A 26956-nucleotide genomic window follows, 5' to 3' on the forward strand; every position below is an offset into this window, starting at 1 on the left:
TCATGATTTTTTTTTAAAAGACACAGACAAAAACGCAAAAAAGCAAAAAAACGGTTTTTAAGTGATAGGGTACATTTATCAGCACTCATTTCAGCACAGAATAATTTCCACCTTGTACTGCTTAGATTGTCACTACCTGAGTTCAGGATAGCACGACTAACAACATTACAGTACAGCATATCGAAAGGTTGTTATTGCCCATCTTGTAGTTTTTCCAGTAAACAATGAAAACGAGCCAATATTGCAGTAGGTGACAAGCTCTTATTTTATTACTACACATTGTTAATATACATAGCCAAAAATATAAAGCACATTGAATGTTTCAATTTGAATAAAAAATAAAACTTAATATTGATGAAATCCTCTGCTTTCTCTCATGCACCTAACAGGCATTCAAGTCAAAGCAAGCAGATAAATCAAGTGAATTATATTAGCTAGCTGTTCCAGTCTGCAATCGCTTTTCACAATGGTGCGTTACGCTCAAGATCAGGGTCATGCTGGGTAGGAATATCTACAAACCATAGGTAGGTCATTTACGGATTTAGAAAGCTTAGACTACAATCGAATCACCGATCTCCTTTAATTTAAACAACAGTAGCTAGAAAGTAGCTAGCTCCCACAAAACATAATGGCTGAGTGCACACTTCTTGGCTGTAGGATTTAAACCAGTCAGAAGTTGTGGCTAGCCTGCAAGCTAGATGTAAGTACTTGTAACAGTCGACTGCTTTGTTTGTATCGTTTGGAAACGTTAACCATCTACAACTGTTCTAATGTCTAGCTAACTGGCTGTGGCTAGTCAGTAAGACAGCTCAATAGCTAGCTTGTGAAACCTAATAGTTATTTAGTTAGCTAGCTAACCACAATTTCTCACTGCATTTCAGTCTTGCTTGCTCGGCATAGCTTTTTCAAAAGTAGACAACGTATCTAGTTAGCTAGCTAATGTAATGTACAGTTTCGCCAAATGCTTCTATAAAAATATAGACTGCCCTATTTATTACTTTTACTCGCAGAAATGTTAGAAACCATATCAGAAATGGCAACAATGAGTCCTATAGCTAGCCAGCAAAGCCACGATTGCAGTTGAATGGCCGCAGTTCGTCAGATGAGTTGAAAGCTTTTTCGGAGCGCACCCCCACGGGTTAAAGTCATTTTTCTGCGTTTACCGTGATCCTTCACGTTTAGGTACACAGTGAGCACACTCTGGTGCCAATGGCCCATAGTCAAACATGGCTGCGTCCATTAATTGGCTTCATGCACTTTTGAGCAGCTCCCATAGGAATCAATAGTCCCTTTTCCACCGCAGGGCCGAACGGTTCTGAGCACGGAACTGAGAGGAACGGTTCCAATGGTGTTTCCACCTGGAAACAGTTTGGCGCGGAACGATTACAAACCGTGCCCAGCACGATATTTTCGGCACGGTTAGACAAGTTAAGCAGAACCGTTCGGGTGGGCCGGCTTAATGATGTATTCACTGATTGGTTTCACATTAGGTCAGTTTTGTGACTCCGCATACGGTCTCTTCACATCCTCTTCCGTAAGCTAGGTCGGTGGAGAAGCTAATATAAGTAAAAATGCCAATCAAAAATCGTATTCCGTCATAGCAGCAAGATAAACCCGACAATAGCCCTAAGATCTGCCAATACAGCAGTGAAAACGCTGCTCACTGAATAACGAAATAAACGGGACAAAGTTTTAAAAAATGATACCATGTCATTCTACAGTCAATATCTGGGACTAAATATTAAATAAATACATAACCTTACCATTGGTTTTACGCGTAGAGATGTCGCTTTTGAGACTGAGTGGTCATACATTGTCTTGGACAATCCGTTTATGAAATATATTTCACGCATTTGTTATGCCTGGGTACGTTCAAAATAGCTGTGCATAATACCACACGTATCGTTTACGGCGTTGTCACGCTTTTTAGTACAGTCTGGCTTGATTGACAATTCATTTATTCAGTAGGTGAGAGTATAAGCTTTCTAACGATGTATAACATGTCTAATTTTGCTTTTGGAATAGCATTTTATAGGTCAGCGAAACTGAAAATTTTCTTATCATCGCATTCATTTACACATTCACTCTGTGAATTTTCAATTTCTTCATTGCTATGTAAGTATTACTGCTCAAAATATTTCGGTTATACACGTTATTTTTGGATTGAGTGTCTTTAAATAAGCTAGAGGTATTATATAATGTGGATATTTCACACTGCAGTGTAAGCGTTAGTTAGTAGTGTAATAGTTTTTGGTCAGTCCACTGATGGTCAGTGGAGGATACGCTAAAAAGAAAAACCAAAAACAGACCAAAATACACAGAATCCTTGTCTGTTTCGTCAGCCAATGAAACATAACATAACAAAAACATAACAGTATGGGGAGCGCCGGCAACAACTGGCGCATATTTATTACATTCACAACGACGCCATCGCTGATTCACCGCGTCACTTGCTGTCCTCACTAGTTTTTCTTTAGATACTTCCTAGTCCTGGTTTTAGCAGCCCGATGGTGGAAACAGAAACGGTAACCGTTCCCTTGAGCACCGAGCAGCGCGGAACGGCACGGAGTGGCCCTGGTAACGGTTCGGCCCTACGGTGGAAAAGCGCCTAATGAAACCGGTAAATGGAAGCTGACAAGAGACAGCAGGCAGCCATTTTTCCACAAGTTTTTTATGTGCAAGGTATTGTGGGATAAATACCTCGTAAGAGGTGGTGGTAAAAGTATCATACGTGAGTAAAGATACAACCATAAAATAATTACTCGAGTAGAAGTGCAAGTCACCTATTTAAAAAAAAAAAACTCAAAGTCCCCAAGTATCTGGGTTTTAATGTGCTCAAGTTTTCGAAAGTACAATTTCAAAAAAAACTTTTGCAATAAAACAAAACCAACCATTTTATACAACATCTAACATCTCTGAATTGTGTAAAGACATAAGGTGCCACATTGCCAGTTGAAAAACAGACAGACATGTTTGAATTCTCTTGTGGTTTTTTAGTTTACCCTGAGATGGGAAATAAGTTGAGCTGTTTGCCCTGAACTCAGGGTTGTAACAACATCCTGCTTCCGTTTTCGTCACGACTAATATTTGGAAAAAGCAAGTAAGCTGTTTACCTTGCTACCCTGCTAAACTAATGTTAGACTAGCTTCTTCTTAAAAGGTTTGCTGAATAACATTATCCAAATCAGTCACTTATTGCAAAAACACCGTTGGACAGAAATGCCACCACCCACCTTGCCGTCGAACTTCGGAAAATGTCTTCACCTGTCCCAGCGCAACACCGCGCTGGAAAGCCGAGTCTCCAACCTGTAAGGCATGATCTCAGTCCTGTACCAGATAAAGGAAGACGAGCGGCTCCTGGACTCCTTAGTGGCCTTCGACACGACCTCGACTGCTCCTCCCGGGGCATTCATTCCGTGGGTTGACCCTGCGCCCACCCTAACAGAGGACCTGTTTGTCCGTCTCGGAGCTAGACCGAGGCTGGTAAGCTCTACCCCTTACCCAGAGCCCTGGGCTACGGTTGGGAAAGGGAATCGAAGTGAGAAGCACCTCCCTCACCCTGTCGACAAAATAGAGCTGGCTAACAGGTTTTATCTCCTGGACAACAATGAATTCCCCTATCTCACTGGAGACCTTCATCGCCCTTCATCCATGTCGCCTCTTGAGTCACCCTCACAGCAGTTCCAGTCTACGGCAAAGATGAAAAGGCCATCTCCCGCTGACCGGCGTCGAAATCCCCCGGCTACTCAGGTGCATTCCCGCGTATAGGTCGCGCCAAAGGCAGCAAACACCTCCTCAGCCCAGAGCCCCATGGCTCTGTCTCCTTCCTTGCTTTTAATCGGCGACTCCATTGTGAGACATTTAAAAGACAAATCGGCTGCTACCCAGTGTCTTTCTGGTGCTAAAGTCCACGACATTCTGCAGGTGATTCCAGGTGAGATCGATAATTATCCACACGTGCGGAACATTCACGTTGGCACTAATGACACTGCAAACAGACCATCCGAGGTATTAAAGCAGGATTTTGAACTGTCTTAAATAAACTGGAAAACGTGTTGTTATTTCTGGACCAATTCCCTCTTTAGACCGAAGGCTGGAACGTTTTAGTAGGATCCTCAGTCTACACTCTCGACCGAATGGCAATCTCGCGACGTCACATACATTGATAATTTTAACCTCTTTTGGGAACGACCTTCATTTTACAGACGCGATGACATCCACCATAATTTTCTAGGCTCACGCAAGCTATCTGCAATTATTTTTCATGCAGTCCATCTCGCCTCATGTCCATGACTACATAAACCAGATACTCAACACAGTCATGCTCCATCTCCCCAAAGACATATTTACCCAGTTTTCAATATTCATAGACGAAATCGCATTATTAGCTCAAAACGCAGATCAAACGCTAGAAATCTGGTTTTAATCCCACTAATCGATTCAAGGCAGCTTTATTCGACACACACTCCAGAACTGAAAATGGCACTTTTAAATGTTAGGTCCCTCACCAATAAGTCGTTTTTAGTTAAGGATCTTATCACTGAATGCCACATAGACTGTCTGTTTTTAACTGAAACGTGGCTTTATTCGGATGCCCCTACAGTTTTTATCGAAACGTGCCCTCCAAACTATGTCTCATTTTATTCTACAAGACAGGGAAAAAAAGGTGGGTGGGGGGGGGGGGGCAGAATCAATAATAGATGCTGTTTTAGATTGCAGGAGCATCTCTTTTGATGATTTTAGCACTTTTGAGTATAATGCTGCTATATTTAATTGTCAGTCGCCCCTGCTGTCTATAGAGCACCGAAAAAACATCCCAACTTTTTAAATGAATACTCTGAGCTACTGTCTATCGCCAATACAAACTATGATAAGATAATAATCACTGGTGATTTTAACCTGCATGTTGACTGTGAAACTGACAAAATTGCAACTGATTTTATGAATTTATTGAATGATCCGGGTTTTACCCAACATATCAATGGCCCAACCCATAATCGTGGTCATACTTTAGATCTGGTCATTGTAAATAGTGTATCAGTTACAGATATTGCACTGTCTGATCACTACTTGATTGAGTTCACAGTATGTATACGAGTGCCTCAGCCCCAGCGCAACAATAACACACTGTAAAAAGACGCTATCTGACATCTGAAGTGGCTGAGAATTTTACTACATGCTTAAACAACTTGCCCATCTCCACTCGACCATCATCGGTAGACGACCTGGCAAATGACTTTATTACAAAATTACGGTCAACACTTGGCTCTATTGTCCCTGTGAAAGTAAAAAAGGTCCCCCCGAAACGGAAGCCCCCATGGAGAAATGCTACCGTAAACGAACAAAAAAGAAATTGTCGCAAGGCTGAGCGGAGATGGCGAAAAACAAAACTGCAAGTTCACTATGGCATACTACGAGAACACCAAGTCAAATATAATAAGGCCATAAAAGAAGCCAGGCGGGAACACTTTTCGGATATCATTAACAAAAACATGAACAATCCAAGAGTACTCTTTACCACTGTAGATAGCTTAATAAATCCAGTCCCCCTGAGCCCCTGTGACTTTTTTTTCGAATACTCAATGCAAGGAATTCTCAGCCTACTTCAGGGATAAGATTACAACCATTAGAATGAGTATAAATCAAACAAGGTCGGATAATAAAATTTTTGGATGTATTGTTGCACACTGTATCAGGACTGAAACCCTCCACTTGCCCCCTAGATCCCATCCCAAGCACATTTAAAAAAAAAGTCTTTGACCGTCTATCAGAGGAACTACTACTTTTAGTTAATCACTCCCTTTTTACAGGCATATTTCCTGAAGCACTAAAAACTGCCACTCCTTAAGAAAAATAATTTGGATATTTCTGTTCTTAGCAACTACCGGCCCATATCAAACCTCCCCCTTTTAAGTAAGATTTTAGAAAAAATGGTTTTTAATCAGCTATTCCTCTGTAGTAGTCATGTGCTTGAGACATTGCAGTCTGGTTTTAGGGCAAGCCATAGCACAGAGACTGCACTGCACTAGATTATAAATGATCTCAGAATGAACACCAATGCCAAAAAGCTCTCTGTACTTGCTCTCCTTGACCTCAGTGCACAATTGATCATGATACTCTTTTAAACAGACTTGAAAAACATATTGGTCTGTCTGGCACAGTTCTACAATGGTTCAGGTCATACTTGAAGGTTCGAGATTTCTTTGTGGCATTAGGTGACGATTACTCAGAAAAAGTAAGCCTAACATGTGGCCTTCCCCAGGGCTCCATTTTGGGCCCTACCCTCTTCAATTTTATATGCTACCACTGGGCAGTGTCACCAGAAAACACAACATTGACTTTCACAGCTATACTGATGACACTCAGCTATATATTTCTGTATCCCCAGATGATTTTATCCCCATCGACACCTTAGTTAAGTGTATTTCCGATATTGAAGCTTGGATGTCTGAAAACTTCCTCCGGCTGAAACAAGACAAAACTGAGATTTTAGTCATTGGGACAAAGACCCAGAGAGAGAAACTGTCTTTAACTTTACAGTCACGTGACCTGGACCTCTGTGTTGAGTGCAAGAACCTTGGTGTCATAATTGACTCAGATTTAAATCTGGAGGCTCATACAGAAATGTGACAAAGTTATCCTTTTACCATCTAAGAAATATTGCCAAGGTCCGGCCGTTTCTTGCTCAGGCTGATGCGGAAAAATTAGTGCATGGTTTTATTACCAGCAGGCTTGATTATTGCAATGCTCTCCTGTCTGGTCTACAGAAAAAAGCAATTAGTCAGTTACAACGTGTACAGAATGCAGCAGCACGCGTACTGACAAAGACCAGACGGAGAGCACACATAACTCCCATTTTAAAGTCCCTGCACTGGTTAACGGTCAGTTTTAGAATCGATTTTAAGATCCTTTTATTGGTTTTTAAGTCACTAAATGGCAATGCACCCACTTATTTATTGGAAATGCTTTTTAGGTATGTCCCCAGCAGAGCCCTTAGGTCCTCTGACACTGGTCTCATAACTGTTCCAAAGTCCAGAACTAAAAGGCATGGAGAGGCAGCTTTTAGCTATTATGGCCCAAGAATTTGGAACAGCCTGCAAGAGGACCTCCAGGTCTCTGAATCTGTGGACATTTTTAAAAGAAATCTTAAGACACACCTTTTTAGCATGGCTTTTACCTAGGTTTTATAGCACTGTTTTATCCATATTTTTTTTTTTATATACATATACGTATATTGTTACTTACTTATTTATTAATTAATAATAATTATTATTATTATAATGCCTTAGGCAAACACACTATTATTATTGCACATATTATTACTGTGGTTGCCTTAGGCAATCACACTACTATTATCTCACATATTATTATTAGTGTGGTTGCCTTAGGCAAACACACTATTATTATTGCACATATTATTAGTGTGGTTGCTTCAGGCAACTACACTATTATTATCGCACATATTCTTTATTATTATTATTATTATTATTATTATTCCACCCATTTTTTGGACCGCTACTCCTCCCTGAGTTTTCACACCACATACACGTGCCATATGTCAAAATGACCGGCTTCTTTGGGAATCGTGTGCTCTTCCTTTGTGTAAAGTTTCGCTGCACGGTTTTTGAGAAATATGACTTTTTATGCCCAATTTTTCCCCATAGAGATGAATGGAGAAGGTGACGTCATTCATATGCGGACGGTGAAGTTACAGCATTGGTCGGCTTTGCACACGTGATGCGGTCAGCTCTACGGTCTCAGCAGCCAGGATAGGACATAGCTGATTGCGGAAGTGAACGCGATTAAACGGTATTCCAAATGCAAAATTACAAATGAAAACGCTGTCAGCTAGGTATATCAACAAACATATGGCTTAGGCATACCCAGAAGTCCTCAATAATAATAGTATTTCACGAGATATTACGCTAATTCGTTGACAACGTTTCGTCGCATGCAGCGTCTTAGAATGCTAGTGCTAACAAACAGTGAATGGCTTTAATGCGATAATGAGAGCACTTTCGGTTGACCTAAAAAAACGATATTAAAAAACCAAAAATAGACGTGCTGTTATACCTGGTTAGAAAGCTTATGCTCTCAGCTACTGAATAAACGAATTTTCAAACAAGCCAGACTTTGCGTCTTTGCATGCTAGTGCTAACAAAGAGCGAATGCGTTCTATGAGATGATGACATAGCTTTCGGTTGACCTAAAAAAACGATATTCCAAAACCTAAAATAGACGTGCTGTTATACCTGGTTAGAAAGCTTATGCTCTCAGCTACTGAATAAAAGAATTTTCAAACAAGCCAGACTATACTAAAAAGTGCAACAACGCCGTCAACAAAACGTGTGCAGCAGCTTCAGGTCCGCTCTTACTCCAGAAAAAGACGTCACCTTGTAATACCACACATACTGCATTGAGTGTTCTGTAACTTTGTAGTACAAACTGGCTTTATCTACACTTCATCGATCCAACAGGTGATAGAATAAGCTTTCTAACTATGTATAATATGTCACATTTTACTTTTGTAGTACCGTTTTATATTCCAGCGAGTTGGAAACGTTGGTCTCTTTATAACTGCATTGAGGCTAACAGGTAATAGACTATCCTCTGTCTATGAGTTCGTATCTAAGGTAACAGATTAAACTCTGAATTGCAGCCCAGTTAAATGTTTTTAGTTGAATGGTAAAAATGAGCTGAACTTAACGTAAAACCATCAATCAATCAAATGAATCTCCCTAGACCTGTCTTGCTTTTTAAAATGGTGCGGTCGCGCAGTGTAGATATAGGGTTTTTCCAAGACCCTCTGAACTGGCCAGCTAGCTTTGTGATTGGCCGTCACTCGTCACAGCATACCGTGAGTAAAACACTGATCTCAAGTATTTATGAAGGGTTAATTTAGCTCTGAATACGTGTGTTGCAAATGAACTCGTTGCCGTGATGTTATATCATGTATACCATACTATGTCTCTGCTCATGCTACAGAAACTGTTCACTCCGTTCAGCACAAAGTTGACTTTGCGTTGGCGGCAACCACACTTCACAATTTCTGCAGGAATTGTCTAGTTAGTGTGGTTGCCTTAGGCAATCACACTACTATTATTGCACATATTATTATTCTTTCCGCCCATTTTTTGGACCGCTACACGTGCAATATGTCAAATCGAGCAGCTTCATCGGGAATGGTGTGCTATTACTTTGTGGAAAGATTGGTTGCACGGTTTTTGAAAAATTTGAATTTTTGTGGGCAATTTTTCCCCATAGGGAATGAATGGCAGAATGTTCAGCCTTGTGATGTCACAATGCTCTGTCTTCTCACCCTTGTGATGTCACAATGCTCTGTCTTCTAGCAGCAGTACTCTGGTCTCTCTCTAGATTTGAACATTCTGCCATTCATCTCTATGGGGAAAAATTGCCCACAAATTGTGCAATGCCTCATTGGACATGGTAGAGAGTCCTTTATCCATTGGTGTAGATCAGCCTCGCCCCCCTAGCAACCGCCTATAACTCCATAGCAACCACCTAGCAACATCCTAGCAACCACCTAGAATACCCTAGCAACACCCTAGCAACCACCTGGAACACCATAGCAAATGCCTAGCAACACCCTAGCAACCACCTATAACTCCAAAGCAACCACCTAGCAACATCCCAGCATCCACCTAGTAACACCCTAGAAACCACCTGGAACACCGTAGCAAATGCATAGCAACACCCTAGCAACCGGCTTTAACTCCATAGCAACCACCTAGCAACACCATAGCAACCACCTGGAAGACCATAACAACTGCCTAGCAACACCCTAGCAACCGCCTATAACTACATAGCAACCACCAAGCAACATCCTAGCAACCACCTAGAATACCCTAGCAACACCCTAGCAACCGCCTATAACTCCATAGCAAATGCCTAGCAACACCCTAGCAACCGGCTATAACTCCATAGCAACCACCTAGCAACACCATAGCAACCACCTAGAACTCCATAGCATCCACCTAGCAACACCATAGCAACCACCTGGAAGACCATAACAACTGCCTAGCAACACCCTAGCAACCGCCTATAACTACATAGCAACCACCAAGCAACATCCTAGCAACCACCTAGAATACCCTAGCAACACCCTAGCATCCGCCTATAACTCCATAGCAAATGCCTAGCAACACCCCAGCAACCGGCTATAACTCCATAGCAACCACCTAGCAACACCATAGCAACCACCTAGAACTCCATAGCATCCACCTAGCAACACCCTAGCAACCACCTAGCAACACTCTAGCAACCACCTGGAACACCATAACAACTGCCTAGCAACACCCTAGCAACCGCCTATAACTCCATAGCAACCTCCTAGCAACCGCCTAGAATACCCTTGCAACACCCTAGCAACCACCTAGAACTCCTTTGCAGCCACCTAGCAACACCCTAGCAACCACCTAGAACTCCATAGCAACCACCTAACAACACACTAGCAACCACCTGGAACACCATAGAAAATGCCTAGCAACACCCTAGCAACCGGCTATAACTCCATAGCAACCACCTAAAACACCATTGCAACTGCCTAGAACTCCATAGCAACCACCTATCAACACCCTAGCAACCGCCTAGAACTCCATAGCAACCACAAAGCAACACCCTAGCAACCACGTAGAACACGTTAGCAACCACCTTGCAACACCTTCGCAACCAGCTAGAACACCTTAGCAAACGCCTTGAACTCCATGACATCCACCCAGAACATCCTAGAAACCGCATAAAATGAGTAAAACACTGAGATATCAAGGTTTGCTGGAGAGTTAATTTAACAAATCATCTCATTGCCGTGACCTTATAGCACAAACATAATACTCTGTGTCTGTTCATACTACAGACACTCTGGTCAGCCCAAAGTCGACTTTGCATTGGCAAGAACCACACTTCACAATTTCTGTAGGAATTGTCTAGTTATTATTATTATTTCTTTTAGCATGGCTTTTTACCTGGTTTTAGCCTTGTTCTTACCCTCCCTGATTTACTTTTTATACTTTTATTTTTATTTGTACTACTTCTGTTTTTATACATTTTTAAAAATGTTTTTATTTCTTTTAAACTATTTGCTATTTATCTGACCTTGTTTGTCTGCTGTGTTTTGTTGTTGCGCCACTTTCACTATTGCTGCCGTTTACCCTAATTTTTATCTTGATTTTAGCTTTGTCCTTAGGTCTTAAATGTTTTTTTATATCCTTCAATCACCCTGTTTGTTTCTGTCTTTTTATGTACAGCACATTGAGCTTCACCCGCTGTCAGAAATGTGCTTTATAAATAAAGTTTGATTGATTGATAAGTGCCTTCACTTATTGTAGTAGGTAATGCCCCAGGCTCTGCTCTCTATAACTGCATGTGTGTAACAAATACACCAATACAGTTGTAAATGTAAGTATACCTAATAAAAGTAAACTTAGTTTCCTAGTTTTTTCCCCCAAGGGGTGTCATATTTCAAAAAGGAAATTATTTAAACTCAATGATAAATAATTTAACAACATAAACTCATCATAGATAAATTAATTGGTATGACTGTCATAAGCGTGTCTGACCCAAGCCACTGACTCTTCATGTGCCCTCCAACAAGGTTAGCAATGTAGCAACATTATGTTTCATTCCTTTATTGAGTCTACGCAAATGTAATGTTAACCTAATGTTAGCTAGCTAATATTAGTTGAGATTGCCTGGTGTCGTGTAAAAATTTCTCTCGACCGTGAAGAATGCCTGACTTGTTTAGATTCTGGACATATGTGGTGGCAAAGTAAATCTATCTCTGTCTCCGTTGCAGTACTATTGACACAAGCGATATCGGAAGCGCTGTCCTAAAATTTCTCCTTACCTTGAAACATGAGTGCCTGACCCGAAAGCGTAAAATTGTGTTATCACGGTGACGCAATTATATCGAGAAATACCATCTCTGAAGAAAAAAACGCTATATGCTGAAATTGCATTTAGGTCAACCGACTATGCATAAAAGCATAAAAACACTTGTCAGTCACGCGTACTCAATCTGTGTAGCCTATAATGCCATCATAGTGTTTTAAACCATAAAACCACCCCCTTACCAAAAAATAAAATAAAGTAAAAACTGTGGGATACGTGCAAACTTTAAATATAGACTCAGTAGTTTGACTGTGACAACTTAGGGACTAAACTGGCTCATTTCTTACTTAATAAAACTCCAAAGTAACTTAAGCACCCAGTGAGCACTACCAGCTTACTACTGGGTCAGTATTATATTATCATTTTCTGGAGCCTACTTGAGTATACTTGATGTGCTAAAAGTTGCAAAGACGTATAAGCTGATGTATAGTTTCCTGATGTGTATGATTGTTCAAAAGTGAACTTATTTTAAGAAAGTATGCTATATTAATGTGCTTACAAAACTAGTTGAAATTTTATTGTTAAGGTTCCCTTCAGTCTAAAACTGGTTATTCACATAGGCCTATCATATGATATCATGAAAGACATCCCTGCACCTCTTCATCATAGAATTCAGGGGATAATCTGTAGTTACAGTTGAGGCCAAAAGTTTACATACACCTAGTTTTACACAAAGGTATTCAAACTCAGTTTTTCACAACTCCACACATTTCATGTTACCATACATTTCTTTTGGCAAGTCAATTAGGGTAACTACTTTGTTCACATCAGAGGTCATTTAAAAAAAATAAAATCAATTTGAGACAGATTTACTTCAGCTTTAATTCACCATGTCAGAATTCCAGTGGGTCAAAAGTTTACATACACCAAGTTAACTGTCTCTTTAAACAGTCTGGAAGATTCCAGAAATTTAAGTAATGATTTTTTAGAAGCTTCTGATTGGCCAACTGTCATAATTAGGAGTTAATTGGCACATGTGGCTGTATTTAAGGGCCTACCTTAAGAGCCATTGCCTTTTTGCCCTTGGTACCATGGGAAAATCCAAGCAACTCAGCCAAGACCTCAGAAAAAGTCAATTTTCCTCCTTAGGGGCAATTTCCAAACAACTAAAGGTACCACAAACATCTGTACAAACAATTGCATGCAAATATAAAAATATTGGGACCACACAGACACTATTATTCAGGAAGGAGGTACAAATGAACTCCCAGGGCTGAATGAACTTTGATACGAATGGTTCAACTGAACCCCAAGACAACAACAAAGGAACTGGCGAAGGAGTTGGAGGCATCAGATACCCTTTGGTATCTATATCTGCCATTAAGAGATTCCTACATCGCCATGGCCTGAAAGGCTGTCATGCAAGGAAGAAGCCCCTTACCACAAGACCGGCATAAAAAAGCCAGAATGAAGTTTGCAGGTGATCACCAGGACGAAGACCTAGCCTTTTGGAGGAGTGTTCTCTAGTCAGATGAAGCAAAAATTTTACTGTTTGGCCATAATGATCAGCGCTATGTATGGATGAAAAAGGGTGAGGCTTTTAATCCGAAGAACACCGTCCCAACTGTGAAGCATGGGGGTGGCAGCATCATACTGTGGGGGTGTTTTTCTGGAAAAGGGACTGGTGCACTTCATAAAATAGCATCATGAGGAAGGAGGATTTTCTAAAAATACTGAAGCAACACCTCTAGACTTCAGCTAGAAAGTTAAAACAACTGGATCTTCCAGCAGGATAATGGTCCTAAGCATACCTCCAAAGTTATAACAAAATGGCTTAAAGACAACAATGTGAAAGTGTTGGAGTGGCCATCACAAAGCCCTCACCTAAATCCCATAGAAAATCTGTGGACTGAACTGGAAAAACATGTCCGAGCAAGGAGGCCCACAAACCTGACTGAGTTACACCAGTTCTGTCAGGAGGAATGGGCAAAAATTCTGGCAAAGTATTGTGAGAAGCTTGTGGAAGGCTAGGCCAAGCATTTGATTCAAGTTAGGAAATTAAAAGGCAATGCCACCAAATTCTAACAAAATGTATGTAAACTTTTGACCCACTGAAAATGTGATATAGTACATAAAAGCTGAAATAAATCTGTTTCTTAGCTATTATTTTGAAATGACCTCTCATGGAAATAAAGTAGATACCCTAATTAACACAGGGAATGTATTGTAACATGAAATGTGTGGAGTTGTTAAAAAAATTGAGTTTTAATGACTTTAGCCTAGGTGTATGTAAAATTTTGGCCTCAACTGTACATCAGACAACTCAAGTGAGACAGTTTTTGGTTAATGAAACTGCACAGGCAAATATGTTATTGTTGAGAAACCATTGAAAATGCATGATAATAAGACAGCACCTTATTCCTGAATTCCCCTCCTCTTTAGTGAGTATTCTTTTTGGAACCCCAATCCTATAGAAAACTTCCATGATGCATTGTGCTACTGTACATCCTCAGCTTGCTTAGACTTTAGTGGATATGCCTCTGCCCACTTTGTTTTGTAGTCAATCATGAAACATATGTACATATCGCCTCTTGGAGTCGCCATCAGTTTTCCCACAAGATCCATCCTGACCAGTACATATGGTTCAGACAGCTGAGCAGTTCCAAAAGATTTAGGAGTGGACAATGACATATTGGTAACTTTATATACAAAAAGACATAAATACACAAAGTTTACTTGAACTGGGATGTTTTTCGCATTGTTTGATGTTCTGACACTGAGGGGAGTTCAAGAATAAGGTGCGGTCCTATAGGTGTCCTATCACCTATGCAGTTTAATTAACCTAAGAAGCTGGCTTAGGCTCACTTCAGTTTTCTTATGTACTAACTATGGATACTCCTCTGATTTGTATGATGGAGTGGCGCTCGGATGTCTTTCATGATATCATATGATAGGCCTACAACCTGAATACAGAGTTTTAGGCTGAAGGGAACTTTGACAAGGTGGACCCAAGCGGCCAAAACCAGACTTCGTTTTTGAAGCTCATTTCCTGGTGTTGTAGTTCCTGGTTGCTCACTAGCGCCACTACGGATGGCTCCAGTATAGGTGTTTTCATATCCGGTTTCCATGTAAGTCTACGGTACAAGTGCGGTCAAAATACAAAGTCAATAAATTTTTCTCATGAGAACAAATAGTCATAATAGGTGTATTTTATTTGTCTTATGACTGTCCATGGGTCGATTTCATGATTTATTGCGTCATTTGGGCACAGTGCCAATATTTGTTCTGGACCAATGAGGTACAGCTTGCGTCACTTCCTTATTACTGCGGAGGACTAAGCTACAGTAGGGGCTACAGTCTATGGTCACTGGGGTGGGCAGTGGCGCCTCTTGGCCTTGACATTGCGGCTCCGGCCACGGTCCACCTGTGTGAAGTCAGAAAATGCAGGCATCCCATTTCGTAGTGATTTCATTATGGCGTGTGCTATTTACAACTGCACTAGACGACCATAAAATAATCCTCATCTTAAGTTTTTCAGTAAAGATTTCCTTTAGCGTACTTAACCAAATAATTAGTTGGCAGAAAGCGTAATCAGCTTGCTATATTTGGTAGTCCAGTAGCGTATGCTAAAACAGTTCGCAACTTCGGCTACCAAGCCATTTGACTAGCTAGCTAACCTTAACCGGCAAACATTCAATCTGTCAGACGTGTTTGACGGCTTGTCAGTCGTGTACATTCCGTAAATGTCTATCTGGGCCATGCTTCACGCATGTGACAAAGCTACTATAATCCCGATTTTGGGATAAACATTTTTTCAGTTTCACGAAGCGAATTAAGAGTCTTAAGGTTTACTTGCTGAATAACATACAACACACGATGAAATCACACACATAGAATTTAACGAAATTAACCATCTTTGTAAGACTGGCATTTAGAAAGGAACATGTTTTTAACATTTAAGAGACCGACAAGAGCATTTAAGACAGTGGTTCTCAGAATCGGTCCTGGGGGCTCCTTGCGTATATTGACTTTTCTCCATTGGTTTTGATGATTTACAAGAAAAAAATAATAGCCTAATAATAATTAGAAATTCAATGTACATTATTTTTGTCTTCATGCACCAGGTGGAAAACTTGCTGTACAAAGTGCGTTGTCATATTTACACGCCTGCAGATCAGTTATTAAAATACTTGGTAGATTTGTTAATCACCGCTGACAGTGTTAATTTTTATTCAGTAGAAAGTGATTTGCGAACGATCGGTCAGCTAGCGTCACCCAGCAAGTGAACACCACAAACGGCGATGGAGTAGCTAGTAGCAGTTACTGGCTCATTAACTGACTGTGGCGAAAACCTACGACGATAACTTGCTCGGTTAACAGCAGGTCTACCAGACAGTTATATGAAAATTAGCCTAGTCAAATCACCAGTAGCCTACACATCTCTGATTGATTGACCATCAGTGTAGTCAATGTTCTTCCCCTGTGGTTCATATTGCTAATGTGTGAGCTAACCACGGATAGCCTACCTAGCTCACTGGCAAGCTGATATGCTAGCTAAGCATATTCGTTTTGCTGAGAAACATAAATTGAAGATAACTGAACATAATTGTATTATTAATGCCATACATATAACGTGATTACATGACACAGTACAGTCACGGATGGAAATTAAACTCCGTAAACATTTGATAATATATTTTAAAGCATAAGGGCAGACAGTCAGCTAGCCTCAAGTTCGTTCTGCAATCGTTCATTCAGGTTGATGAGCTTTTCCGCACCGGACTGTCAATCACATTGTAAAAATAACAAGACCACTTAACTCTATGGTTTTGGCTCCAAATCAACAAAATGGCCGCGCCCGCCATTGAGCTTCAAAACGTGTTTTAGAGACCCAAGGAGAGGCAATGGGTGACGTCACAGTAGCTTTGTCCATATTCACTTTTTATTATTCACTACAGTTGGACACCCTGGTTGCGGGGACAACCAGCTTTGATTATTGAGAGGGCCTCCCACCCTTCTAATTTGGTGTGGCACAGTCTAACTTAAATTAGCATAGGAGCACGTACGCTTTCTTCTTGTTACACCTTTAATATTTAATGTCATCCTAATGCTCATTAGGAGATAGGGTTAATTTACCCTTTTAACCTTAAAAATATTTTTTAAATCAAACCAGGCTAATAATTATATGAGGGAAGAAATCAGTACTCATTGGATCCTCCCTGATCATTAAGTATGCACAGGCCAGGAGAAGAGGGGATGTGTCCCCCTTCTCTTTCAGTTGATAAAATGCATTTCTTTTAGTTGACGATCAATTTTGAATAGTACGTTGGAAGTGGGCATCTGATCTAGGATGGCCGTTCTGCATTTCATCTCTGGTCTTTCGGAATATTATTCCATCTGTTAGTTTTTGGATAAGTGATGTGATTTAACTATTGATGCACTTGTGTTTGGTATTCAAACTACCGAACGTCAAACAAGGGTGTTAGTGGTTAAAACTGCCGGATTCAGAAAATTTAACATATTTCACTTAATTCTCACTTCACTGACATTATAAATGTTTTGTAACTAAATTTAATAAATAAAAAGTGATTACACGGTATCATTAAAACAAGTATTTCTGTTATAAGTTGAAATTAATTGGAAATATTAGTACAATGTTAAATTTTTAAAATTTTTTAATAAAGTTCCAGTTTTAATTTTTTAAATTTCTGTTCTTGCATGTGGAAAGTACTAAATTAAATCTCTTTTTTCAAGGGGCCCTCTGTATCCTATTGTGTGTTGCCTGTCCTCTTTACAAGATGAAACAAAAGCCAAAAAAGGTGGAACCAGATCTCGAAAGTCCTGGTAACAACAGTATCCTCGAAGAAAAAGGAACACAAAAACAATCTAAAAGTTGGGACTGTAAACAGGGTGCATGGCCACTGAGGGATAGCAGGATAAGGGGCAGAGCACAGTCTGTTGGTGCTGAGCTTTCCACGTGCAAGTTCTCTTACCAGAGCTTTAAAACAGAGAACGATGGATGTCCAGGCCAGTTAGAATTACACGAGAAGAAAGGACACTATGTTAACATGTCTGAAATGGACAACACTGAACAGGACACAGGAGGACAAATTTTGGCGAGCATGTCTCCACAAGTGACAGAAAATCTACCTTATCTCAGCATTGGCACCAACCCAGTCAACTGTAGTCCTGGGTGCCCAGAGGATCATCATGGTGATAACATGGGTCGAGGCCTTAGGAAAGAAATCAGGAGGATATCAACATGGCCAATCACATTTGATCAGTGGAGAGAGAAACATACGATTGAAGACAAAATCTTCAGGCTCTTCCCTAATACTACAGACAGAAACAAAATTATTTGTGACTTAGAATGTATGGATGGTTTTGAACGGGAAGATTTTTTCTTGGAAAGCCCCCCAAGAGATAGTGTTAATGGAGTATTTCCAAGGGCAGACAGAGGGTTTGCTGCTGAGGAAGATGACTGCTCTGCAATCAAAACTGCCACCTTGGAAGGTGACACAGTGCTACTTTGTTTGAATGAAGAGCCAATTACACAAAGTCATGCTTGCTCATACCAGGTCAGCACTAGGAAGTCTAATTTTCCAGGTCAGAAATGGAACCAACTTGAACCACATGATGAACATGATAAAGCTTATGGCCCATCACTGAAGCTTGGCTGTGAATGGGAAATGGAAAGAGAGACACAAGCCACTCATGGAATGGCACGGGAAGTGGGGTGTCTCTGTAGCAGTGGGGTTTCTCTAGCTTCACATTCTAGGAGCTCTCCACAGGACCCACAGGATGAGAACCTCCTACAGGGTAATGAGTATGCCTTCATTGATCTGTTGCATGAGGTGGTCCAAAACCAGGGCCGTTGGACTCGTGATCGATGGAAACAGACACATCTGAATAAGCACAGGAAACCGAGCCATACCCATTAGTTTCCAGGACAGTACTCCAAGTGACACACTCAACGAAAAGGCACTAAAAAGGCAGCTCAATAAAGTTAATTTGTCAGCTGGAAAAGACAACATGTTTTGAATTCTTTTCTCCACCATGTATAAGTTCCACAATGTAAGATTTCAGTGTGGTGGAACATCTAAGGAACAATTCAATCAAAGTAGATACTCATGAAGCAAGTAAAAGTAATTTAAGTAATGCATATGCGAAATTTAGAATATACCATTCTGGTTACTGGAACTCACAAACTACAAAATTTTAAATGTATTCATTTTTGTTTCTTCAGTGGCTAATGCATAATATTGTATTGTTAACTTAATAAAGTTCAATCTTAATAAATCTGAATCTGCAAATACTTATTTGTCCATTATTATTTCAAATAATAGAGCTTGTATTGGAAGCTACATATGTTGTTTGGAGTTCACAAGTGGGTACATGGTCATAGCAAGTAGTCTTCGGTAATGTGATCCTGGGAGGGTAGGCATTTTTTACTTCAAGAACAATTAATTACTCTTTATAAAACTATTTGAAAACAGGGCCAGCTCTAAATTTCTGCTCTGCCCCCCCCCCCCCCCTCCCATCACAATTTATGTCAAAGTTCTGCACTCCCTTTAATCTTTAACTGTCAAATAACTCACTTATTTCTGAACACACATTGCTTTTCTTTGTTTGTTACACAGGGGAGACTTGCAACTCCAGTGATCACACATGTCAGATCAACCAACATTAAAAACAGGCTTGCATTTGAAAAGTGGGGAAGAGTTATATATATATATATATAAGAGAGGTATAAAAGTAACGCATCATAAATGTAACACTGTCAATAACCTTTTGGTACGCTGCTGCTACAGTAGCCATTTAAGGCTGAATACACACACAAAAGAACGGAGAAATTCAACTTTTGTGGGAAACATATCATCGAAATAGTTTTTGTGCAATGCAAGTAAAAATCTGGGAGTAGTTTTTGGTTATAAGGAATTATTTTTATTTACAATAAATCAAATCATACATCATTTCAACCCTTATAAACCTAAGGTGATTTTGTAGGTTGACTGCAAAACAAGACCTATATTTAATAGTTATAATAGTCAATACAGTAGTAGAATATATAGTTAAATCTTAACAATTGTTTTTTATTACATGAACAGTAAAAGCAACACATAACATACTAGAATAATTACTCACGTTGGTTTTGGTTTCACTTTGATCTCAACGCACTCCATCCTCAATTTCATGGAACATCCTCATCCCCAGAAAGTGAATTTCCACCTCCTGAACCATCATCTTCATTACTAGGTTGAATTATGGCTTGAAGTGGCAGTTTTTCTGATAAAGTTTGTTTCGAAAGTATGTTTCTGAAGTATTACAACTACCACACAGCCTCTTCTCCGGGCTTTTGTTTGTTTTCTGCAGCTGCAACTATCTTCGTGAAAGGTAGGCATAGGGGAGTCTGTATAAAGGTAACAGATTTTGGATTTTGCTCATTTACTCCGAAAACATTTAGTCTAGCAGTATGAAATTGAACTTCAAACAGCTTTAACATGTCAGTAGTGATTACACATTTCAATTGCATTCATTCAACTTAATCGAGTAGGACTCAATTGAAACCAAAGTACAGGCAGTCCAATATTACATTCACACGACCTAGTCAGTATAACTGTAAAAGGGACAAAATAATTGTAACAGTGAATAAAAATGCCCTATAATGCACATATAGAGGGGTTTCTGCACATACTAATGTTAATCAAGCAAGCACATTTCAAGTAATCAAGTAACATAACATTACATTACATTACATTATGAGAACAGGCCAACAATGCTCGCCATTTTCCTGACTAAATTAAAAAATGGTAAAATGGACTGCATTTATATAGCGCTTTTTATCCAAAGCGCTTTACAATTGACGCCTCTCATTCACCCATTCACACCCACACACACCAACGGTGAAAGGCTGCCATGCAAGGTACCAATCAGCTCGTTGGGAGCAATTAGGGCTTAGGTGTCTTGCCCAGGGACACTTCGACATGCCCAGGGCTCGAACCGGCAACTCTCCAACTGCCAGACTACCTCCTGAGCTATGTCGCCCCCATTAGTGCTCTGATTGCCTACAGACTAGACAGCATCTAATACTGTATCAAGCCTAGTCTTAAAAATCCCCAGAGTTTCTGCCTCTACTACGTGACCTGGCAGGCTATTCCACACATACTCTGTGTGTGAAACAATTCTTCCTAATGTTGGTATGGAATCTACTTTTTGTTAATAAACCAGACTGGAACGAGACGAGACAGAACACCGGACTGGAACGAGATGAGACAGAACACTGGACTGGAACGAGACAAGACAGAACACTGGACTGGAACGAGACAAGACAGAACACTGGACTGGAACGAGACGAGACAGAACACCGGACTGGGCTAGACTGGAAGGGACTGAACTCAACAGGAACGGACTGGGCCAAACTGACACATACGGAACAACACCAAGACACAACACGAAACAGATACAAACACAACACGACACAAGACTGGACAAAAGACAGACACGGAGCGGACTAAGGACACTACATGGAACTGGACTCCGACGACACTGGGGTGGACGGAGACTGACAGAAACGGACTAACACAGACTGGAACGGACTGACACAGAGACAGGGACAACACTGGGAGACCTACAAGGACAGACAAAGAGACACGCAGGTGGGGAGGCACACAGCAAGACTGACAGACACACTAAGGGACAGACAGACAGGGAAGGAAAGGGGTGAACTCAAAGACTGACACACAAACTGACAAACGGGCAGACAGGACAAAAAACAAGCAGACTGACACACCGACAGACAGGCAGACAGACGGGAGAACAGATTGGCCGACGGGCCGACGGCCTGGGGGGCAGATAAACAGGCTAACAAACTGGCTGACAGACACGCGGGCAAACAGGCAGACAAGCAAGCAGGTAGGACAACTGACAAGGGGGCAGGAGTACAGACAGACACACGATTGGGAAAGTGGATAGGGCGAAGTCTCTGGGCACTGGGTGGGGGCAGCGACGGCTTGGAAACACTAGGGGGCGCGAGAACACTAGGCGGAGCACGGACACTAGAGGGTGCGGGAACACTGGGCGAGGCAGGAACACTAGGGGGAGCAAGAACAATAGGCGAAGAACGGACACTAGGGGGAGCGAGAACATTAGGGGGAGCACGGACACTAGGGGGAGCACAGACACTGAGGGGAGCGAGAACACTGGGGGGAGCAGGAACACTAGGGGGAGCGAGAACACTAGGCCAGACGTGAACATTAGGCGAAGCACAAACATTGGGCAAGGCATAGACATTGGGTAAGGCATGAACACTGGGCAAGGCACAGACATTGGGCACGGCATGGACACTGGGCAAGGCATTCGCCTGCTGGACAGCAGCCAGGGCAGGTCGCGGCGGGACAACAGACGGAGCAGGCGGCCTCTCCGGGGCTCTGGACGGCTCAGGAGGCCTCTCCTGGGCTCTGGATGGCTCTGGAGGCCTCTCCGGGGCTCTGGACGGCTGTGGAGGCCTCTCCGGGGCTCGGGGCAGAGCAGGGGGCTTCTCCGGGGCTCGGGGCAGAGCAGGGGGCTTCTCCGGGGCTCAGGGCAGAGCAGGTGGTGGCCCCTGCGGGACAACGGGCATAGCAGGCGGTGGTGGACCCTGCGGGACAACGGGCAGAGCAGGCGGAGGTGGACCCTGCGGGACAACGGGCAGAGCAGGCGGTGGCCCCTGCGGGACAACGGGCAGAGCAGGCGGCGGGCAGAGCAGGCGGCGGTGGCCCCTGCGGGACAACGGGCAGAGCAGGCGGCGGTGGCCCCTGCGGGACAACGGGCAGAGCAGGCGGCGGTTGCCCCTGCGGGACAACGGGCAGAGCAGGCGGCCCCTGCGGGACAACGGGCAGAGCAGGCGGACCCTGCGGGACAACGGGCAGAGCAGGTGGCCCCTGTGGAATGGCGGGCTTCGGCGCACTGGGCTGGGAGTACTTCTCGGTCAGAGGGGGCATATCTGCGGCCCCCCGTAGAAACTCCCAGTGGAATGCCGTTGCTAATAGGGCTTTAAAGTCACAGCACCCCTCCAGGTCAGAGTAAATTAGCTTCATGTTGTCCCTAAACAGTTGGCAAACTATGGGCTGGGGCCGGTCCGTCTGTGCAGCCACAGCGCTGAACTCTTTCGCGTAGTCCAATAATGGGCGCGACCCCTGGCATGTATCAAAGAGTCTGTCTGCCATCTGTCTACTGGACAGGCGGGCCTGTCCAATGGCAGGACTTGGCCCGGAGGTCCCCCCAGCCACCTCCGGCTTACTCAAAACCGGCGGGACTGTGGAGTCCAGCAGGGCACAATGCACAATCAGGCCACAGAGAGGGAAGGGAAAACGAGACAACCAAAAAACAATAATTGACTAATTGAAAACAATAATACAATTAAACAGGGTGAATTAACAGAACTAAAAACTGAAGTGCCACCATCTGGCGGCCCAAAAAGGGAAACGCAGACAAACCACAGAACCATGACAGGTATTATATTACCTCGCTTCCAGTCCTTAGGTATTTCTACAGTTTTTAAGGACTATAATACCTGCCAGTGGTTTAAAAATGATCTCAGCTAACTCTTTATGTACTCTATTGGCATGTACCCAAGAGTACTCAAAGAGTCTAGTAACCTCTTCTCTTGTAAAACTATCAACAAAATATCTATTTAAGGCATCAGAAATATCTTTATTCTTAGAAAGCAATGATCCTTCTTCATTTCTGATGCACCTGATATCCTCTTTGACTTTCCCTTTCCTACTGCAGTATTGAAAGAAACCTTTAGGATTACTTTTTGCATCTATGGCAATTCGCCTTTCAAAGAGCCTTTTGGCTTCCCATAGGTTTTTTTTAACCCTAACATGCATATTACAATATTCAGCCCTATTACTCTAAGTGCTGTCATTTTTATATATCTTATATTGTTAATTTTTCTCTCAAAACTATCCTGTATGGCTTTGTTCATCCACTGGGGCAAGTACTTTTCCTTATCTTTGGAATAAATTTACTTTGCGCATCAAGAATAACCCTTTTGAACCTAACCCACTTTTCATTCACAGTCTTGTTAAGAAGTTAAGAAGTTTCACCCAGTCAATATTAAATTTTCTTGCATCTTGTTGAAATTGGCTTGTCTAAAAATAAAATTTCTGGCCATAGAGGAGGCCTTGTTAATTTGCCATAATACATCAAATCTAACTGCAGAATGATCGCTAGGCCCAAGTGGCTCAGTTACCTCTATGCTACAAATTCTGTCCAGATCATGACATAGCACCAGACCCAGAATTGATTTCCCTCTTGTGGGCTGATTGACATACTGTGCCAAAAGAAGGCTAAAAATCTAAAAATTCTTCCTCACTTTTTCCTTGTCCTGTCATCATTTCCCAATTAATAGCAGGGTAATTGAAGTCACCCATAATAATAGTCTCACAATCCTGACAAGCTTGTTTTATTTTTCCAAAAAGCATTGAGTTCACACTATTGTCTGAAGCTGGAGGCCTGTAACACATTCCTACCATAAGGCCCTTTTAATGTTCGCCTATGAGCTTTATCCAAATATCCTCACTAGGCACAAGCTGGTTAATTTCTGGAATTTTCTGCACATTAAAATTTTCTTTTACATAAGTCTACACCCCCACCTCTCTTACTGGATCTATCCTTCCTAATGAGTTTGTACCCTTCTATATTATATTCATCCCCATCCTCATCCCCAAGCCAGGTCTCTGTAATCCCAACTATGTCATAACCCCTTCTATTTATAGCAGCCTCAAGTTCCAAAAATTACTTTTATACTTGTAGCATTTTAAGCAAAGACATTTCAGATTATTGCTTCTACACATCCTCTCCCGTCCCCTCACCCCGCGCCATCCTAAGCCACCCTTACTACAACTTTGCTTTAACAAGACTTCATTAGTGTTCACACTATTATAGGAAGCCCTGACAGCTTCCATCCTGGCAGTCTGCACTTACCCCCCCCTTTTCACTTTCTGAACTGCCTGCCCCCCAAGTCCCTAGTTTAAATAATCCTGTCCTACAGGATACGCTTGCCCAGTGCAGCAGTACCCCTCCGGTTCAGGTGCAGCCCATCACGCTTGTACAGGTCACCCCTGTCCCAGAGGAAGTCCCAGTGCCCCATAAACCTGTACCCCTCTTTCCTACACCAGGTTTGTAGCCACATGTTAAACCTCCAAATAAAATTCTGCACTCCTCTTGCACGTAGTACCAATAGTATTCCAGAAAAAACTAACATGGAGGTTCTCCTCCAAATCTTTTCTGCTAACTCAACAAAGTTGTCCTGCAGAACCTCAAACCTACCTTTACCTACCTGAACCATGACCACTAGATCCCTCCCCGCTCTGCCCAGGAGCTTGTCTGCATACTCCAGGAGATCTACTTGGACACCAGGGAGGCAACAAACCGTACGTGACTCCTTTCGATGCAAACAGACTATGCTGTTTACCCCCCCAATAATTAAATACCCCACTATCACTAACTCCCTTTTCTGAGAGGATGTGGTCATGTGGGTGCCCAGTGCCTCCTCAGTCCTCCCACTCTCAGAGTCAAGAGCCAGATCCAATTCCTGCAAGGGCTGGAATTGGTTGGACACCACAACCTCTGGAGATTCGCCACTGTGTAGTGCGCATGCCCTTTTCTGCGGCTGTGCCCCACTGTCACCCATCTATCTCTCCCTGCCTGCTCTGGCTTCTCCCCCCTTCCCAGCTGTGGCGTGCACACCAAATCCTTATAGGACACACTACTCAGTTCCCGGAACTCTGATAATTGTGAACTGTGGAGTCCAGCAAGCTGGCCCTCAAGATCAAGAATCTTGCTCTCAAGGTGCTCAACCTGTTGGCAATGGTGGCAGACAAACTCGCCCTGGAAATCGCTTTCCAGAAGTGCAATCATCCTGCAACCCTCACACAGCTTTGGCCACATTTTTAGCCCTTAACTATCACCCTATCTCTCGCTATGTCTAGAGTAAGTTACTGCCGAAATGGAAGCACCAAGACCACACTTTAAATAACATGCAGGTGGGTCTGGACAACTAGCAGCAGAAACCGGAGAGGGAAAATAAATAAATAAATAAGGCACTTTTATCTAATGTTAAGTGCTGAATAAGTAACAAGAAAATGAACTACCCGGAGTGGAATCACTCCAGTTATAATAAACTAACTTAGCTAGCTTTATACTAAGTAGCAATGATTGAAGAAACACTTGTATTAGGCAATATTTTAATTATATTCCAGAACAAAATACAGCCAAAAATTTATCTGGAATAAATTCATAATAAACTACAGCTAATGTTAGTATGTAAAAATGCCGAGACAGAGTTACCAAGCCCTCAACTTAAAAGTGTGCAGTTGGCTCCGGACGACTGGCACTTTTAACTATCTAATGTTAAGCATTGAATAAATAACAGTGAAATCCCTCTGCTTATAATCAACTAACTTGGCTAGCTTTTTACAAAATAGCAATGACAGGAGGAACCCCTGTACTACGAAATATTTTGTTTATCTCAGAACAGCCTACAACCAAAATTTACCCGGAATCAGATTATAATATTATAATAAACTGAATGCTCCTGGGAGATTCAAAAACCACACAAAAAAACCTGCGTTCAGCAAGGAGGAGGCCGAATTATCTAACCGGCTAGTTTGCAAGCCAAGTGCTTAACGGAGGAAAAAAGTGGAAAAGCCCCCCCGTCCCCTAACAGCAACAAAGATTTTCACCATAGAAGCAAAACAGTCTTACCTTACCTGTAATATTGGGGTTTTGTTTAAACAAAAAGCCCAAACTAATATCAAATACACATTGAAAGCACAATACAATCCTGTAACAAACTTTTTCAAACATTTCTCACTCTTTCCACCACAAACAGGAAGTGTGTGTCAGACACAAGCACTCGAGCAGGGGAACAGCAATCTCGAGCAAAAACCAGTGGGATTTATTTTTACGGTGATCAGCTACATCCTCAGATTATGAAGCATGGGGCTTTATTTATGAAAAAACAATGAACGTCAAAACTCATGCACAAGCAACTTCGTAAGTTACTGTGAAGTGAGATGTGGCAATGTCCAAATTGAGGAGGAAAGCTGCTTTTTTTTGTTTCT

The 26956-nt window shown here is 41.9% G+C and overlaps 2 protein-coding genes and 1 long non-coding RNA gene across 3 annotated transcripts in view; 1 reads left to right on the top strand and 2 right to left on the bottom strand.

Moving 5' to 3' along the window:
- The window catches only part of LOC118206898, a 108452-nt gene extending 89302 nt beyond the window's left edge, over positions 1-19150 (top strand). The window contains exon 5 of the mRNA XM_035380042.1: positions 17601-19150. Within this exon, the coding sequence (XP_035235933.1) occupies positions 17601-18787 (1187 nt within the window). The 3' untranslated portion in view covers positions 18788-19150. The remainder of the gene's footprint in view (positions 1-17600) is intronic.
- LOC118206900 overlaps positions 1-20671 on the bottom strand; it is a 50953-nt gene extending 30282 nt beyond the window's left edge. The window contains exons 1-2 of the long non-coding RNA XR_004761270.1: positions 19992-20671; positions 17997-18079 (exon numbers count right to left, since the gene is read on the bottom strand). This is a non-coding gene — a long non-coding RNA (uncharacterized LOC118206900). The remainder of the gene's footprint in view (positions 1-17996; positions 18080-19991) is intronic.
- Positions 20672-20719: 48 nt separating this feature from the next.
- On the bottom strand, positions 20720-25524 carry LOC118206548 (BCL-6 corepressor-like protein 1). The gene is made up of 4 exons (XM_035379351.1): positions 25325-25524; positions 24909-25000; positions 22792-23139; positions 20720-22421 (listed from the first exon to the last, which is right to left on the bottom strand). The coding sequence occupies exons 1-4, from the start codon at positions 25522-25524 to the stop codon at positions 21475-21477; spliced, it is 1587 nt and encodes a 528-aa protein (XP_035235242.1). The 3' UTR covers positions 20720-21474.
- Positions 25525-26956: the final 1432 nt, after the last annotated feature.

Source organism: Anguilla anguilla, chromosome 10 (genome assembly GCF_013347855.1).
Source record: "Anguilla anguilla isolate fAngAng1 chromosome 10, fAngAng1.pri, whole genome shotgun sequence".
Taxonomy (NCBI): domain Eukaryota; kingdom Metazoa; phylum Chordata; class Actinopteri; order Anguilliformes; family Anguillidae; genus Anguilla; species Anguilla anguilla.

Coding starts and splice junctions, on each gene's coding strand:
- LOC118206548 (XM_035379351.1), bottom strand. CDS start 25,524: ATGGGTGACAGTGGGGCACAGCCGCAGAAAAGGGCATGCGCACTACAC. Junction 25,001..25,324: donor AGGGAGTTAGTGATAGTGGG/GTATTTAATTAT, acceptor AACCTGGTGTAG/GAAAGAGGGGTACAGGTTTA. Junction 23,140..24,908: donor GCTGCACCTGAACCGGAGGG/GTACTGCTGCAC, acceptor TGGACTCCACAG/TCCCGCCGGTTTTGAGTAAG.